This window comes from Panicum virgatum, chromosome 3N, assembly GCF_016808335.1.
Source record: "Panicum virgatum strain AP13 chromosome 3N, P.virgatum_v5, whole genome shotgun sequence".
Classification (NCBI taxonomy): domain Eukaryota; kingdom Viridiplantae; phylum Streptophyta; class Magnoliopsida; order Poales; family Poaceae; genus Panicum; species Panicum virgatum.
The window spans coordinates 17,606,571-17,623,714 of NC_053147.1; the positions used below are offsets into that span (position 1 = coordinate 17,606,571).

At 47.7% G+C, this 17,144-nt stretch overlaps 2 protein-coding genes, 1 long non-coding RNA gene and 1 pseudogene across 3 annotated transcripts; 3 read left to right on the forward strand and 1 right to left on the reverse strand.

Moving 5' to 3' along the window:
* The first annotated feature begins 211 nt into the window (after nt 1-211).
* LOC120667622 lies at nt 212-3,234 on the forward strand (annotated as a pseudogene).
* A 7,470-nt stretch (nt 3,235-10,704) lies between these two features.
* On the forward strand, nt 10,705-11,234 carry LOC120667420. Its single transcript, XR_005672178.1, has 2 exons — nt 10,705-10,901; nt 10,986-11,234. It is a non-coding gene; the product is annotated as an uncharacterized LOC120667420 (long non-coding RNA).
* A 910-nt stretch (nt 11,235-12,144) lies between these two features.
* On the forward strand, nt 12,145-14,766 carry LOC120664748 (uncharacterized membrane protein YuiD-like). The gene is made up of 5 exons (XM_039944066.1): nt 12,145-12,517; nt 13,139-13,295; nt 14,014-14,064; nt 14,208-14,303; nt 14,596-14,766. The coding sequence occupies exons 1-5, from the start codon at nt 12,318-12,320 to the stop codon at nt 14,653-14,655; spliced, it is 564 nt and encodes a 187-aa protein (XP_039800000.1). The 5' UTR covers nt 12,145-12,317; the 3' UTR covers nt 14,656-14,766.
* A 293-nt stretch (nt 14,767-15,059) lies between these two features.
* On the reverse strand, nt 15,060-16,692 carry LOC120664747 (pentatricopeptide repeat-containing protein At1g07740, mitochondrial-like). The gene has a single exon (XM_039944065.1). It carries the CDS (start codon nt 16,573-16,575, stop codon nt 15,349-15,351), a length of 1,227 nt encoding a protein of 408 aa, XP_039799999.1. The 5' UTR covers nt 16,576-16,692; the 3' UTR covers nt 15,060-15,348.
* Nucleotides 16,693-17,144: the final 452 nt, after the last annotated feature.

Consider the following 17,144-nt stretch of genomic DNA (forward strand, 5'->3'; position numbering starts at 1 on the left):
TAATGTTTGAAGTTACTCCCATACTTGATCTGAATTCGATGCAAGGGAGGGGATTTTGCTCCCCCGATGCGGCTCTGGAGACATCCTCTCCGGCCGCCTTGTGTGGGATTCGATACCCCTCACCTTCTCCAGCGCTCGTGGCGACGGCGGCAGCTCTGGTGGTGGTCGATGGTGGTGGCTTGGGGTTCCCGTCGACGATTCGTTGGGGGAGATGGCGTCGGCTTCGCAGAATAAGGTACTCCAGATCTCTCTCTCCTTCGCCGGCGTGTACTCCGGTGCCAGCGTCGGATCTGTGAGTCGTACAGGAGTTTGGTTCTTCTTCCTTGGCGTTGCTGCTGGTGCTCTGTTCGCTGGCGTTGGGGGTGGCAGCCTGGTGCTCTGGGATGGTGGTAGCAGGCGGGAGAGGGGCGGAATCGGGGAAGTCGACGACTGCTGTTCGTTCATCGAGAATCTTCTGCAGTTTCCCAATGCTTGGAGTCCACTCTCCGATTTCGACTGGTGAAGTTGGTTGTTTGAGGATCAGGCGTGTTGCTCTTGTCCGGGTGAGGCATCGGCGGCAGGCTCTGCTGAGGAGGAAGATGAACAGCGGCGGGGAGGACTTCGGTGTAATTCTTATGTTACTCATGGTCCTTTCTGCAAGAAGAGAATGTACTGTGCTCTCTTTGTAGTAATATAAGTTGCGTTCCTTTCTCGCAAAAAAAAAAAGAGCGTCTGTACTGTACTAATGTTGTTTCGTTCCTGCTCGATCGGCTACTTGAACATTCAGTCTGTGACTGTGAGTCGGAATACCTCACCTCACCTAGTGAGTAGTCAGTCGTTGACAGACTCCCGCCGGCACGGCCGTCTTCGCCCCAGTGGCCACCGCTCCGCTCCTTCACCGCCGCCGGAACTACTCATGCGGCCTTGCACGGCCGTCTTCGTCGTGGTGGTGGTGTGGGAGTGGCCGCCGGCGCCCGGTATTGGCGTCTTGCCATGGACGCGCCCCCCTCGTCCCCGCGCCCGACCACTGGGGCAACTGGACCTTCCTCCTCAGCACCGCCGCGCTGGGCATCTGGTCGGAGAAGCGGACCCCGGTGGGGAAGGCGCTGAGCGGGGCGCTGGTGAGCGGGCTTCTGGGGCTGGCGGCCAGCAGCGCCGGCGTGGTGGCGGCGGACGCCCCGGCCTACCGCGTGGTGCTCGACTACCTGCTGCCACTGTCCATCCCGCTGCTGCTCTTCCGCGCCGACCTGCGCCGCGTGCTCCGCTCCACCGGCGCGCTGCTGATGGCCTTCCTACTCGGATCTGCGGCGACGACCATCGGCACGGTGGTGGCGTTCCTGCTGTTCCCGATGCGGTCGCTGGGGCCGGACAATTGGAAGATCGCGGCGGCGCTGATGAGCCGCCACATCGGGGGCGCCGTCAACTACGTCGCCGTCTCCGAAGCTCTCGGGATTTCTCCGTCGGTGCTGGCAGCGGGGCTAGCCGCTGACAACATCATCTGCGCGCTCTACTTCACAATCCTCTTTGCGTTGGCTTCCAAGATCCCAGCGGAAGACACGGATCGGCCGACCGTGGCCGGTGACGGCAAAGCCAGCAACAAGCAGCTGACCGCCGTGGCCATGGCGGCCGCCTTCGCCATCTGCAAGGCAGGAAAGCTGGCGGCGGCCGCGCTGGGCGTACAAGGGGGGGAGCCTTCCTTGCATAACAGCCATCGTGGTGGCGCTGGCAACACTGTTCCCCACGCGCATCGGCGAGCTGGCGCCGTCGGGCGAGGCGGTGGCCGTGGTTCTGATGCAGGTGTTCTTCGCTGTCGTGGGAGCCAATGGAAGCATCGGCAACGTCCTCAGCATGACGCCGAGCATCTTCGCCTTCGCCTCCGTGCAGATCGCCGTGCACCTCCTGCTGACTCTGGGCGCCGGCAGGCTGCTCGGCTTCGACCGGAAGCTGCTGCTGATAGCGTCCAACGCCAATGTGGGCGGCCCGACCACCGCCTGCGGGATGGCCCCCGCCAAAGACTGGAGCTCCTTGGTTGTTCCGGGAATCCTCGCCGGCATCCTGGGCATTGCCATCGCCACCTTCGTGGGGATCGCTTTCGGTGTGCTCCTCCTCAAACACATGTGACGAACCGCCCAAATTATATCAATTAAATCGGATTATTGTACAACCTAATTTAACCAAAATAATTCTGGTAATTCTCGGTACATGCCTTGAGCATCACCTAGGAACAACTTGCATAACGTTTATAAACACTAGTAGAGGTGTATGTGCCACAAGCATGTGATTAAAGAAAAAATATTTAAAATAATTGGATTGTATCAAACAAAACTACTAAAAAATAAAAAATATTTATTAAATTCATATCTATCAAATCTAATCTAATATAAACTAATAAACAAACTCATACCACCTCATAGAGTTATCAAAATTAGTTAGTAGATTAATGGTGCACAAATAAAGCTGAATCAATTAAATGGTTAAAAGATTAGATAGCAACTTCAAGGTTTTTATCCAAGGATGTCAATCTATGTGATGTTTATCCGATCGCACTCTTCAAAGCAGTCTGACATGATCCTTGGTGAGTTCCAAATTGTAAAATATAAAATAACATGAACTGAATGCAAATGTGATGATTTGATGCACTTCTATCACGATTTACAAGCTTTCTAGTGACCACCAAGTTGTTGCCAAGTTGATCATCAATAAACTTTGCACCCATGGTTTGGTCGAAGTCTGCAACAGTACGTCGAAATCCAATATGACTTTAAAAATGAACAAAATTTTCATAAATACCAAAATTCATAATTCACGTAGATGAAATAGATACAGCCAATTCACCAGCCGAATCAGTCTCCAGTTCGGGTTGCGTGGCATCTGCCAGTGCGCTCCAGCATGGTGACCACTTCGAATGTATCGTCTAGGTAGAATTTGGCTTTGCTTGGTTTTTGTCCCACAGTGCACGCAAACAGTGTTCTTGGAGCAACCATATTCCTGCTTCGAATGTATCATCAATGTTTTCAAAATCAGACATGTCATCACCAATACATAGTACGAAATCAGCCTGCTTTCGTCCCTCCTTCAATGATGCAAATATCCTCTCAGCAATTACTCCCTTGCTTACTCCCTGAAGATTAGCACAACAGCAGGAATGAATCTTAAGTGAAGGATGATCATGCAAGGTAAAAGCCATATGACATAACTCGAACTTCGATATTACTAATTTACTAAAAATACAGAAGGTTAAGTACCAAAGGATAAGACAAACAAAAAGGTGCTTTTCAGCAACAGCTACAAAGCACAAATACTAAAACCACATAAAAGTGTCACCAAATTGCTTCTTCGAAAGTTGCTTCAGAAAGCGCTCCCACAACCAGATAGAAGCCACAACAGGACTAATGAGGTGTTTTATAACTGAGTGGACCTAATAGCCTAATAGTGAATAAAAATTATCAGGAAAAAGAGCTGCAATGAGTGCTTAAAAACTGAAACTGATGATCATATCAAATGTGAGAAAAACAAAGGTGCTCATGAAGGTGCTAGGCTGCTAGCTAGTGGTCTACAGTTCAACATTACTTTATAGACACATGGAAATAAAATGCCAAAATGTGTTTTTCAAAGGCATAAATAATGGACTTACATGTTAAAAGGCACAAATATTCAGAAGGTGCTGGTAAACAATATAGTGTGCCACTTAAATAAGTTGCAGTTGCTTCAATCAAACCAGCACTGCACCTCAAAATATGGATTTTGGATAACCAACTCACTTTCACTATGTTATCATTTCTTCTCCCAACGAAAAAATAATTTTTTGTCTTGCCAATGACCACTTTTTCAATTAGATGTGGTTAAAGATGTTGTTGTTTTTTTTGGCATTCATCAAAATCAAAATATTTAAAAGGCAGAGACAAACTGTTGGAGTTGGGTATACCTTATGCAAAAGAGCACGTCCCTTTGAAAAAAAAAACTAACTTCTGCACGACCAGCAGAGCTCGACGGCAAATGTCAGAATAGTTGTTACCTGAATTCCATAGCTTGGTTTCATCAGTATAAATGATAGAATGGCGTAGGACACTACCAGGATAGAATAGTACCACACTACTGCCATCATGAATCAGCAGACTGAGAGTAAAAATGATAAGATAAAAAATTATACTGAACTCATTACTTTCCTAGTGCAGGCAGCAGGCTGGTACCTCAACTCTGCTCGCCCTCCCTGTGAGCGGTGTTAACGGACGAGTAGTTCAGGTTTTAGTTCAATGCACGGGCATTCGCCCCAGCGGAGCCGACGGCCACGTACCAGGTTCATGGTACAGGGGGCGATGGCGACAGCTTGGTGGAGGCGGGGGCGACGGCCACATACCTCGCCATAGAGCTTTGATGCAGAAAGGTAGTCCTTTCTCCCAACAGACTTGTCACCATCTAATTTCAGCTTATCTTTCGTGTTTTTGCCATACTGCTCAACCTAAATCATGAAGACAGATTAAGCTTCAGAAGAGCATAACAAACATATTGTAAATCATATCACAACTAACCTCGCTGTATAGCTTTGATGCAGCATTGTGGTTCTTTCGTCCAACATCCTTGTCACCATCTAATTTCAGCTTAACTTTTGTACTTTTATCATATTGCCCAACCTAAATCATGAAGACAAATTCATCCAACCATGAAATATATAATGCTTGCCAAAGATAAAAGATGATGAGGCAACATCACATTAACAGATGAAAGAATTTCAGAAATAACCAAGTCATATACAGTTCAAATAAAATAACATTATATCTTTTTTTTTCTAAAGATGGAAGTGTAATAGCTAAAGAACATAATACAAACCAAGGCTTCAGCCTAGCTTTGTTTTGCCAGCACATGCCACCATGGTGACATGGTACAGAGTTCACATGATCTCAAGTCACTTTAGCAGAAGATTTAAATAGTATGTTGTGTAGCTGACACCCGGCAAAGAGTTGCGGTTTGGTCATGAAAAAAGAATAGATGGCGGAAAAGACATGAATGAACGGAAAACGGCACATAGCAGGAGAATTAGTAAGAGAGAAGTTCTAGGCAACTCTAACCCAGCTCCGGGTGACCACACACTCGAAGCTGGAAACCAGTAATGGACCAAAACATAATGAAAAAATTCGTAGCTACATTTCAGAACAATTTGAGAACTAAAAATACATAGTAGCTACATTTTTCAAAAGAATTTCAAACCTACAGTAGCATTTCATTTTTTAGAATAATCTCCAGACTACAAGTAGCAGCTGCATTTTCAGAACATTTGTTTTCCTGAACTATCTGCACACATCAAAACTTGTAATTGTGTTACTTGGTAAGCACTAAGCAAGTAATACAAGATCGATTGTCAGACCAACACAGGTGGGATCAACCAAAGAGCAGAGCTGACCACGAAAGGATATTCAGTTTTATAAGGATCAGATGCTCATTTATCTAAAGAAAGAATTCAACTTCTTACTTGAGATGATCAAGAACAGGCTGAGTTTACTCTTATGCTCCTAACACGTCCATCATCACCTTCCATAGGCTCTCCCAAGCCTCAGTGCAATCACTGAACATGTATTCAGAGATATATACATATGTTAATGGAAACAATATGGAAGAAATAAGGAGTTGTCAACAAATAATCAAGTATAGGGGAGTATCCCATATACAGTGCGGATCTGCTTTAGTTTGTTAAAAAAATTCATTTTCTCCTCTGAAGCCTGCATATGACAAATTAGTACCATTCGAGGGATAATAATGTTAGGAATAGAGGAGAAGAGGAGAACTGAACTGTGTATACTTATATTGATAGAGAGGCCCTTTGGGCATATATATACATGAGACACACCCCAAACCCTAGAATAGAGGAAAAGACTATACTACCCTTGACTATTATAATGGTAATATCCTAGTATCTAGGGTTTGGGGTCTCCTCATGTATATATAGCCCTTTGGGCCTCTCTCTCAATACACATACACAATTCAGTCTCTTCTCTTCCTCTATTCCTAACATGGAATCAGAGCTCCAGGTTTCTTGAATCCGTCCGCCACCCTCCGTCGCCGCTGCGCTGCCCCTGGGAGCTTCATCTTGCTCCTGGTGGCGGCATCTCCTTCAATCCCCAAACCCATTTCCGTTTTTTTAGTAGAGTCGTCGCAGTAGCAGCAGCAGCCACCACTCCATTCGCCGCCCATGCCTCGTCTACAGCCGGCGCGCACATCGCAACTGCCGCCGTCCCTGCTCGTCCTTCCGCAGCAGCAGCACGTCTTCCCGCAGAGCCGTCCGTCCGCTCCTCTGCTCCGCATCGTCCGTCCGCCCGTCGCGGACGCGCCTGCCCCTCCGTCCGCCGGTGCAGCAGCACTGCCCGTCCCTGCTCGCCATGTTAAGGGTATAATGGTAATATCCTAGTATCTAGGGTTTGGGGTCTCATGTATATATAGCCTTTTGGGCCTCTCTCTCAATATACACACAGTTCAGTCTCTTCTCTTCCTCTCTAACCGTAACATGGTATCAGAGCTCCAGGTCTAGATCCGCTCCGCCAACCTCGTCCCCGCTGCGCCGTCCCCGGGAGGATCGATTCTTCCCTCCCGGGGGCGGCATCCTCAAGCCCCAAACCCAGTTTTTCTTCGGTATTGAGTCACAGCAGCAGCACTTACCCTTTTTTCCCCATCGGGTGCCCTGCATCCTCCTCGCGCCGCCAGTTGCGTAGCGGATCCGGCGGCTGGAGGTGGCCGCCATCTTCATCCGGCCTCCGCCCGTCGCGGAACCGCCGCCGCGGCCCTCTTCGCCGCCCGTTGCAGCTCGTTCCGGTGTCAATTCGTCGCCGTCGTCGTCCACCCGTCCTCATCCGCGCCCGTCGCGCGGCCGCCGTCACCTCCGACCGCGCCGCGCGTCGTCGTCCGCCCGCCGGCCGCCGTCGCGGCCGCCTCAGATCTGCCCATCGCGGATCCGTCGCCGCTCTGCTAGTCATGGAGCAGCAGCCGCCGTCCCTGCTCGCCCGCTCCGTCCGCGCGCCCGCCGTCCACTCCACCCGTCGCGCCATCGCCCTCCGGCCTCCGTCCGCGCACCTCCGACCGCGGCCGCCCGCGCGCCGTCTGCGCGCCTCGTCCGCCGCTGCCGGCGGCGCCGTCCCCACTCGTCCGCGTTGTCGCGCCCCCATCCGCGCGTCGTGCCGTCGCCCGCGCGTCCATCCACGCGGCTGCACTACACCGCCCGTCGCTCGTCCTCGCGCAGTGGTGCGGACAGGGGGTGTGTGCGCGGTTGTGCTGCCCTGCTCATCTTTTGCTTGTGCGTGCTGCTGCTATCTGCTTGCTGCTGCTCTGTTCATGTATCCATGTCTTGCTTGCAGCATGCCAGCATTGCATTTGCATCCTTGTGCTAGTATCTACTGCCTATCTGCATCAGTCCATTGCCATCTTTTGTTGCTTGCTACTTGCTGCTGCCTATCCATAGTATATTGACATATATTTCCGCTGTTTATCATCTCCATTGTGCTAGCATATTAGTCAGTGTCATGTTCTTCTGTGTTCATCTAAGTCATTATCAATCCAAGTCCAATTGCATACCTTCAGTTCGTTAAAGCCGTGCGTGTCCACAATTTCATTGTCAGATCAGCCAATATCTTCTTTTTAATTTTTATGGTTAGTTGAATCCCGTTGATTTAGTTAATCATTGTCATCGTTGTTGGTGCGGCAATGCCCTCTTGGTCCCTTTCGGAGCCGTCTTGCTCCACGTCATGATCAATGGCCGTCTATTTGTCGTCATCACCTTCCTGTCTCGCCACTTGCCGTCTTGCAGTGGTGCTTTCTACTTTTGGCTGGTTTGACACATCCCACTACTTTGTCAAGTTCAAAGTCTCCAAAGCAAGGTTCATGTTGAAGAGTCGACGTACTGGTTTGTGAAGACTCGGGCTATTCGCTGAAGTACGGTTGTGAAGGCAATACCCTCTTGTGGAGGAGATCATTTTCTACATCGACAAGTTCAAGAGTTGCACGCTTCGACGACATCTTTCATTTTCGGACTTTGGATGTATCTTGTGTCATGTAATCATAGTGTTGTGCATTGTGTTTGTCCAATGCTTAGTGTCAACTCTCCAAATGCAACGACATTGCATTCACGTTGCATTTGAGAGGGGGTGTTAAGGGTATAATGGTTATATCCTAGTATCTAGGGTTTGGGGTCTCCTCATGTATATATAACCCTTTGGGCCTCTCTCTCAATACACACAGTTCAGTCTCTTCTCTTCCTCTCTAACCGTAACAAATAAAACCATCATTTAAATGCATGATGAATTGAGGAATCAAGATAGTATACAGCTTCTCTAATATGCTGGTACCATGTCCAAAAGCAGATTCTCCAAAAGTCAATAGGACTGCAACCAAATTGTATGTGCTTCGTGCTTAAAATTATATGTTGCAAGAATTAAATGTAATGAATGCGTTTCCCTGCCTTCGTGCTTAAGATTTACAATATTTAATTTCTTTTTTTGGGGGGTATCATCATTAGATAATTTCTTCAGTCCTTTTTAGATTAATAGACTATAGAGGATGTACCATTTCTTCATGATGCACTCATAAAAAGAACAATAATTAAGAACATGTAAACAGGGTGCAAAAGTACCTGTCAAAAAGTTTCTCCATTGTTTTGAATTGCTTCTCTTATGAGATAAGAGTTTCTCTGGCACTAATGAGTGAGCTAACATAAGTTCTCAGCGACTCAAAGTTCTGCTTCATCCGACTAAGCACCTGCTCATTTTCAGCAGCGTGCTCTGCCTGTGCCGAGTGCTCCATATCTTCACCGCATCCCGACCATCACCTCCACAATCCATTGCCGCAGCTCCTCACACCGCTCGCGCTCCACGGCCGGTGTATCGCTTCGATCGGGGTTGGCACCTGTTCCATGTAGCCCTTGGAAGTTAGGGAAAGCACATGCTAATGCATTGAAATGGAATTGAGCACAGTCGGATTATGCTGCAACAAATTTCATCAGGCATGCAAGAAATCAATGGATTTGATCGAGGAATTGGAAGGGGTGCTGCATGTTGTACCTTCCGACTGGAGAGGGAGATGTAGGTTGGCGATATCCAATGGATATCAGGCGATCGTAGGGTGAACGGGTGAATGGGGAATGGATATCAGGGACCGGAGCCGATGCAGGTGCGGCTCTTGCTGCGCGGGCACAGGGACCGGAGCAGGTAGTAGGAGAAGAACCTGCCGCCGGCGCCGCCGCCCTCGACCGACGCGGCGGGCCCCTGTCCCTTGGGCCGCCGTCCGCGGCGTCGCCTTCCGCCGCCGTGGGCGAGGCTTTCCTCCTCCTCGGCCTCCACGCTCCCCTCCTCGCCATGGCTCGCCTCCCGCCTCCATGCAGCTTCTTGTGGAGGATCGAGCGAATGGGGAGGGAGGTCGCGGGAGATGGGGAGGGCGAGGAGAGGCGGCGAGGCGGCATCCGCGGAGCCCGTCGATCCGCGGGCGGCGTCGATGGGGGCGCGGCGTCGTGGGGGTGGCGCTGCCGCGAGGGGGAGGCGGCGTCGGGGGGATGCCCGTCACGAGGAAGGCGGCGACATCGTTTGGGAGTCGCGTCGCAAGGGCCAAGGGAGGAGGGCGTCGCCAGGGGAGGCGCCGTCGTCGGGGAGAGGGCTAGAAGGGAAATCGCTGGGAGGGGATGCGAAGAAGGAAAGAAACGGGGGAGAAAGGGATTTAGGCCCCGTTTAGTTCCCAAAAATTTTCACCCAAAAATTTTCACCTCCCCTTTAAACACATGTATAAAACATTAAATGTAATTAAATAATAAAACTAATTACACAGTTTGGATATACACGACGAAACGAATCTTTTGAGTATAATTAATGTATGATTAGCCATAAGTGCTACAGTAATCCACATGTGCTAATGATGCGGTCAAAGGCCTCAAAAGATTCGTCTCGCGGTTTCCAGGTGAGTTCTGAAATTAGTTTTTTAATTAGTGTCCGAAAAACCCTCCCGACATCCGGTCAAAGGGATGATTTGACATCCAAAAAATTTTGCCTGGGGAACTAAACGCCCCCTTAGAGATGAGCGAGCGGCGTGATTCGCGGGAGGGATTGGAGCTAGCAAACGCAATCGCGATGGTGGGTATGCAGTAGGGATGGATCTAAACATCCGAATTCTTAGAACAAATTTGATATTTTAAAATAGATATGCTTAAAATTTTATGCTAATCTTTTTTTATATTATCAAGCATATTATTACACATAAGAATAAAATTTTGTATAAATTTTTTTATGTATTATTTGCTCCCTACAATTAAAAAGATGAAAAAAGATTCGTATCCGTATCCGATCCGTATTCGAATTTTTATATCTATTATTTGAGAATATATATGATAAATTTGAGGTTTAGTTTTTATGAATCTTTACAAGATCAATGTTAAATACAAGGCTATGAATTTACATAGTAAATTCTATATCTTATTTGTCCATAATCAAAGAAAAATGACAAAAAATCTAAGATTCGAATAGACATCCGAATCCATCCTTACTATGCAGGGCGGGATCGTGGTGATAAAAAAAAATTGGTTTTGCACAGAAATATTTGCAAGTCCACCAGAGGAACGGATGTCGGGAGAGGAAGCAGTTGTCGAGGTGGAAGCTACTCCTGTGTTGAGAGGTAACGAGAAGAGAACCAGAAATTTTAGTGTGCAAGAGGATGATTTGTTAGTGGCAGTATAGCTAGAAATTAGCATGAATGCAGTTCAAGGCGTTGACCAGCCTCGTGCCATTTATTGGGAAATAATTCATGAGTACTATCATTTGCACAAGGAATTTGATAATGACCGCAACTGCAATTGTCTCGCTCACCGTTGGGGTATTATCCTAGAAATGGTCAACAAATTCCGTGGATGGTATGGTCATGTTCAAAGAAGGGCCCAAAGCGGAACGACGGAGCAAGATAAAGTATAAATTTGTTTAGAATCTTTCAATTGGTTGAAAATATATTTGGGCTCTGTACAATTTCTAACACATATAGCACTTGTGTAGGTACTGCAAACTTGTGACGTGTTCAAAAACGAGGAAGAGAAATCATTCACTTTGCTGCATCGTTGGAATATCTTGAAGCATAAACAGAAATAGCATGAGGCATGTGCTAATAAGAACAGGATATTGTGTGTGCGCTATGTGTAATGCTGAAAGGATGAGTTCGTCGTCATCATCTGACGACGACGAGGAGTCCAAGCGAGACAAAGAACTCATTTCAGTAGGAGAGGGAAGAATGATTTGGTGTGGGAATTAGGAGGGTGGACATATATATATATATATATATATATATATATATATATATATATATATATAACGAGGTGAAAAATATAACCGTTGGAAATATGGCCATTTCAAATATCACTGTTGCAATATAGCCATTGGAAATAGGACCGTTGCAAAAAAAACTGTTTCAAATATGACCGTTTGAAATATAGTCGTTCAAAATATGACCGTTGCAAAAAAATCCAACCGTTAAAAATATAATCGTTGCATAATATTATTTAGAACAAAATATAACCATTGTAAAAAAATGTTTATTTAAAACTATGCTCATGGTAGTTGGTCCATATCAATAAAATATGAGAGAGTTGAAAGTAGGGGGCAAATATGAGAGGTTTGTTGGAGTTCATTTTGAAGTAGAAGAGAGAAACTGAACGAGAGGTCCTCATATGGGAGAAGTACGGGTCAAAAATAGGGGTTTGGTTGGATATGCTCTTATTTTCTTCAACAGTTTAGAGCTATGGTCATGATCTTCAACCAACATCTGAATATGGTAAGAGATTGGTCAGGGGATTTCATTGCCACTTTGCTTTCTACCTCTGATATACTTCCCTTCCTCTTCTATGGGAACAAATGATAACTTTTAAAGGTTCAATTTATATGAACCACAATTTTATATTAAATATATAACTTTATCAAGGTATCACGTACTATTTGCAGGCACTCAGAATCAATGAATCACATAAATATCATATTACCACGAATGTCTCAAATGTGTAATCTCTGTTTAAAAAAGATCTCCATTCACATCCAAAATGCTGTGAAACAGTATACTATCCCATGATAAACCACAAGCTCAACTCACCTGAAGGCGCGGCAAAGCCGCGCCAGGTTTCTAGTGGAGTACTAGTACTATATAAAAAAGGTTAAAAGGCCTTTGTTATCAAAGGGCACCCACTGGCAAGGAAGCCCCGCGCAGAGAATACGCCAGACGCGACGCCCCCAAACTACCAAAGGCCAGTAGCACTAGCACCAACCCCAATTACCCCCCGAGACCCAACCGGCGACGGACGAGACGAGGCAGAGAGGGGAGCCAGAGGGAGAGCAAGCGGCATGAGGGGCAGCGAGATGTTGACCGCGGCGCGTGGCGTCGGCACGGCCCCGTCCACCGCCTCCACGGGTGCGTCGGCGGCGGCGGACCTGGCGGGAGCAGGGGGCGCGGGCGCCATCGGCGGGGGCGGCGGCAACTTCCCCCTCGCCGTCGCCCTCCTCGCCTTCGCCTTCGCCAACTTCATCAACATCATCTCCATCTGGTGCGCCCCCCCTTCCCTCCCTCCTAGATCTAAATCTAACGCGCGGGGCTTGGTCGTTGGTTCCGACGCGATTGCTCCCGCGCCCCTGTCGGTGGGCGTTCTAGGCGGTGGTTGGTTGCGACTTGCGATCGGGTTTGGGTTCTGGTTAGCGAAAAATTGATTCTTTTTTTCTTTGGCTATGCGCAAGGCTTGGATTGAGGGTTTCCTCTTGTGTGATGTGGTGTGCAAGCAAGGAATGTGCTTTACTTTTGCGAAGCTTAATTTCATGCTGGAGATGAACATTAACTTTTATTGGAAGGATGTGGAGAAGGCTACGCTATCTGTATAGAAGTCAGTAACCTCATGCCGTTTGTTAGAAAATAACTTGTCTTTATGTTCCTTTTTTTTTATTGCACTGCTGGCTTGAGATAAAGTCAGATTGTGCTGTTTCTTCCACCTCAAAATTGCAAACTGAACCCCCTATATTTATGTTTTTGAGAATACTTACATCTTAATGAAGACTATGCGGCACTAACCATAGGCTGATTGAATGTAGCTGGATGCACAGAATTATCAACTTTTTAATTTAGTGTTTGCAGTGCCGTTCCATTAATCCTTGATTTGTTCTTCCTAGACATGCAGGTTAAAAGAGAAGAGGTGGGATGCAAGGAAATTTCTTAGTTCAGCTGGAATCATGTCATCACTTTCTGCAACTGTGGGGAGTTTGGCCGTTGCTGTGGGTCAACAAGAAGGCGCAGATAGCTCTGCGTTTGCCCTCGCATTGGTTTTTGCTGCCGTTGTATGTACTTAAATCAATCAGGTCCCATGATTTTCTTTTTGTAAGCAAGTGGAATTGCAACCCTGGAGCATTCCTTTTTAGAACTGTAGCTGTTGGCATCTAGTTTCCTTCCTACAAAACAGGAACAGTTTTAATATTAGGAATTTGTTGCTTTTAACTTTTTAAGAGTAGTGTTTTTACTTTCCAGTATTCAAACTTTCAAAAAAAAAAAAACTTTCCAGTATTCAACCTATAGTTGGTCTCTTCTTGCATTGCTGGGAATGGGCATGGATTTTATATTTGTTTTCTAAACTTAATGTAGTAATGCCTGCATTTGTCACTGTAGATGTTTTTTTTAAGCTTCTTTAGATGTTTATGAACATGGACATCCTTCATGGCAGTGGTTGACGGCCCTACTAGCCAACATTCATGTTCTCTTCAGTAGTGCATTTGCCCGCACTTTCATGCCGAAGCCATTCGCTTGTCAATTTGACAAAATTCTTCATATTATGTGGATAAGACCTAGTGCAATCTGGAACCATGCCAGATGATGTGCCATTACTCGTTCTTAAATTATGCCATAAAACTTGATAGCATTTGTACTATTCTCCTTTTTAGTTATGTTAAACATTCTCCCTGGAAAAAGAAAATGTAAAAAATGGTTACCTAAGTCCTTGTCTATAAGCATTAGTTCCTTTTCTACGAATATGTTCTAAGCCTTTTTTTTTTCTTCTTATAGGTAATGTATGATGCATCTGGAATCAGATGGCACACGGGTCGCCAAGCTGCGGTAAGCCTGGGAATTTCTATGTATATTCTGCACATAAGGCTTTATCTTATTGCACTGTATTGTCACTTCTTTTTGAACTTGCATTGGAAGTTGGAGCTGATCTATCTATTTCTTCTAACCCAGTCCACTAACTTCTGGTGCAGTTGTTAAATCAAATAGTTTGTGATTTCCCGCCAGAACATCCAATTATTTCGACCTTTAGGCCTCTAAGGGAACCTCTTGGACACAGTCCACTTCAGGTAGCTCTATTACACACTGAGTTTCTTCTATTTCTTACACAGTAAATATGGTACATGTCCTTGACTTATTCAATTATTCTCACCCTTAAAGATGGTACTGTTTCATGAGCTATTTTGGAATTACCTCAACCCCCTGACCAAAGAAAATATTTTTTTTTGCTCTTGGTCTATGACTGCTATTTTAGGTATATCTTGCTATAATGGCTGATTGTCAGCGATGCATCGTTAGTATCTATATGACTATATCTCCTTTTTTCTGTCACTAATTTCATTATCTCTTTCATGCCTGCAGGTTTTTGCAGGAGCAATTGTTGGTTGCACTGTTGCATATTTCACAGGAAAATCTGTATAAGAAATAGTTGGCATTTTGCCTTGTACACGAATTATATTGTCTTAATATATAACTTCTTGCTAAAAAAAATCTCCCTTGTACATTTTGTCCCTGAGAAATGTCTTCTCGTGATTGGCTGCTTCAAATTTCTTTCTGGCTGGAGTTTAGATTGTGCAGAACCTGCTCAAACGGTAATATGAGATTATTTAGAAGCTGGTTAGGATATTGTGCATGCTGTTCTGACTAGGGGTGGTAATGAGCCATGACTCTAATGTTCCCTTCACAATTCTATTTGGCCCTTAATTTGTTTAGCTCAAAATTGAGACTAGAGCCCGGCCCTTTTATCTAGGCTAAAAATTAAGACCTTTTACCACCTCTAGTTCTAACACAGAAACTGATTAGGTTATGCTGCAGTAATCCTCCACTTTGGTAATTAACAAAATTTCCCGTTCCAACTGGCGTAAAAAGGTGCAATGATCCATTACATGAATTATATATTTTCCATGTGCGAGAAGAAGAAAAAAAAAGTCATCAGTGGAGGCTCAGCTAATACTACTGCAAAACAAGAAACATAAACAGAAAAAGAAGAATTTTTGATACATCTTGCTATCTGAAAATTATCACTCGAACTATGTATCAAGCTGATGACACCAAGTCGTCGATGAGCTTCATCTCACTTGTGCTGCTGCTGCAAACACATGCAGCAACGGACTGTCACCCTTCTGCATCCAGCCGCAGCCCCCTCAGCGCCATCTGTTCCAAGACGAAGCATGCCTCCTCCCCCTTCCCGTCCTCGCCGAGCCCTCTCACCAGGTGCCGGAACGCGCGCGCCAGCGGACAATGGCCGCTCGCCAGCATCGCGTTGAAAACCCGCAGGCCCAGCTCGAAGTTGCGCGCTTCGCAGCAGCCGTCGAGGAGGACGCGGTATGTGGCTGCGCTCGGCACGGCGCCGTCCTTGAGCTGCATCTCGACCAGCGCCCTGTGCGCCTCGTCGACCCTGCCGGCGTCGCACAGGCACCAGATCAGGACGTTGTAGCTCGCGTCGTCGGGCTTCAGCTTCCGCTTGCGCATGTTGGAGATGAGTCGCTTGACGCCCTCGGCGTCGCCGCGCAACACGCACGCGCTCATAAGCACGCCGTAGTTCGCCGCCTCGGGCTGGCAGTCCCGGTACTCCATGTCGAACATCAGCTTCTTGGCCTCGTCGTACCGCCCGACATCGCAGAGCCCCTGCATCAACAGGGCGTAAGTGACGGCGTTCGGGGTGACGCCCCTGCGTGCCATCTCGTCCACGAGCCGCTCCGCCGCGGCCAATTCCCCTTCGCGGCACGCCGAGCCCACCAGCGTGTTGAACGTCACCACCGTCGGCCGCACGCCGCGGGCGAGCATTTCCTCGAGCACCGCGCGGGCGCCCGAGAAGCCGTCCCGGTGGCAGACTCCATTGAGGATGATGTTGTAGGACACGGCGTTGGTCCGGACGCCGAGCTTAGGGGCCTGCGGGAGCATGTCCCGCGCGGCGTCGACGCGGCCGTTGCAGACGAGGGAGTGGAGGAGGGCGTGGAACGTGGTGTTGGAGTGGGAGCAGAAGGCCGGGACGGCGCGGAAGACGAGGAGTGCGGCGTCCGGGCGGGACGCGGCGCCGAGGTGTTCGATGAGGGCGGCGAAGGCGGTGGGCTGCAGTGGGACGCGGAGGGACCGGAGCGATGCGAGGAGCGGCAGGACGAGCGGGAAGAGGCGCGCGCGCGCGAGGCGGTAGAGCACGCACGCGGCGAAAGGGTAGTCGTGGAGGTGCCGCGGCGCGGAGAGGAGCGCGGCCGCGGCGGCGATCGGGGAAGGGAGGGACTTGAGGCGGAGGAGGAAGGGGTGCGGCTCCGGCGGGGGCTTCGGCTTGTAGAGAAACTTCTTGGGGCGGCGACGGCGCGGTGTTGCTGCGGTGGCCGGCATGGGGCATGACAGGTGGTGGCAGCAGTGGCGAATCTAGAATTAGGATTTAGGGGGGGCTGATCTTCCTCTTCTCTTCTCTTCCTTCACCCTCTCTTTTTCTTTTTCTTCTTCCTCATTTTCCTCTTCCTCTTCTTGATTCATGCTTGAAAATTGTAGGGGGGCTTGGGGGGGGGGGGGGCTCCATGGATTGCATTGGAGTAGGGGGGCTGGAGCACTACTAGCACTACTAGCAGTTTTGAGTTTCGTCATTACCTATCTTTTGCGTCGAATGGAGGATGAACTGCTGTCTTAGCTCCTGTTGAAGAAAAGATTGATTCAACACGACACGAGGAGCCACATCCTTAAATATTTTGAACTTTGTTAATTTTGCATTTCAATGTGTGGCCTCGTCGATTTAAATGCCCTTGTATGTAAATTCAATGCAAAATTTAAACACACGATTGGGTTCTAGAACCAATGTGTGCAACACAGCTCTGTGCAAAATTTAAACGCACGATTGGGAACAGTTTGCAATGTGTGCCCTAGCACTGCCAAGGCTATACATCTTCCTTGAAAATCCTTTCATAGAT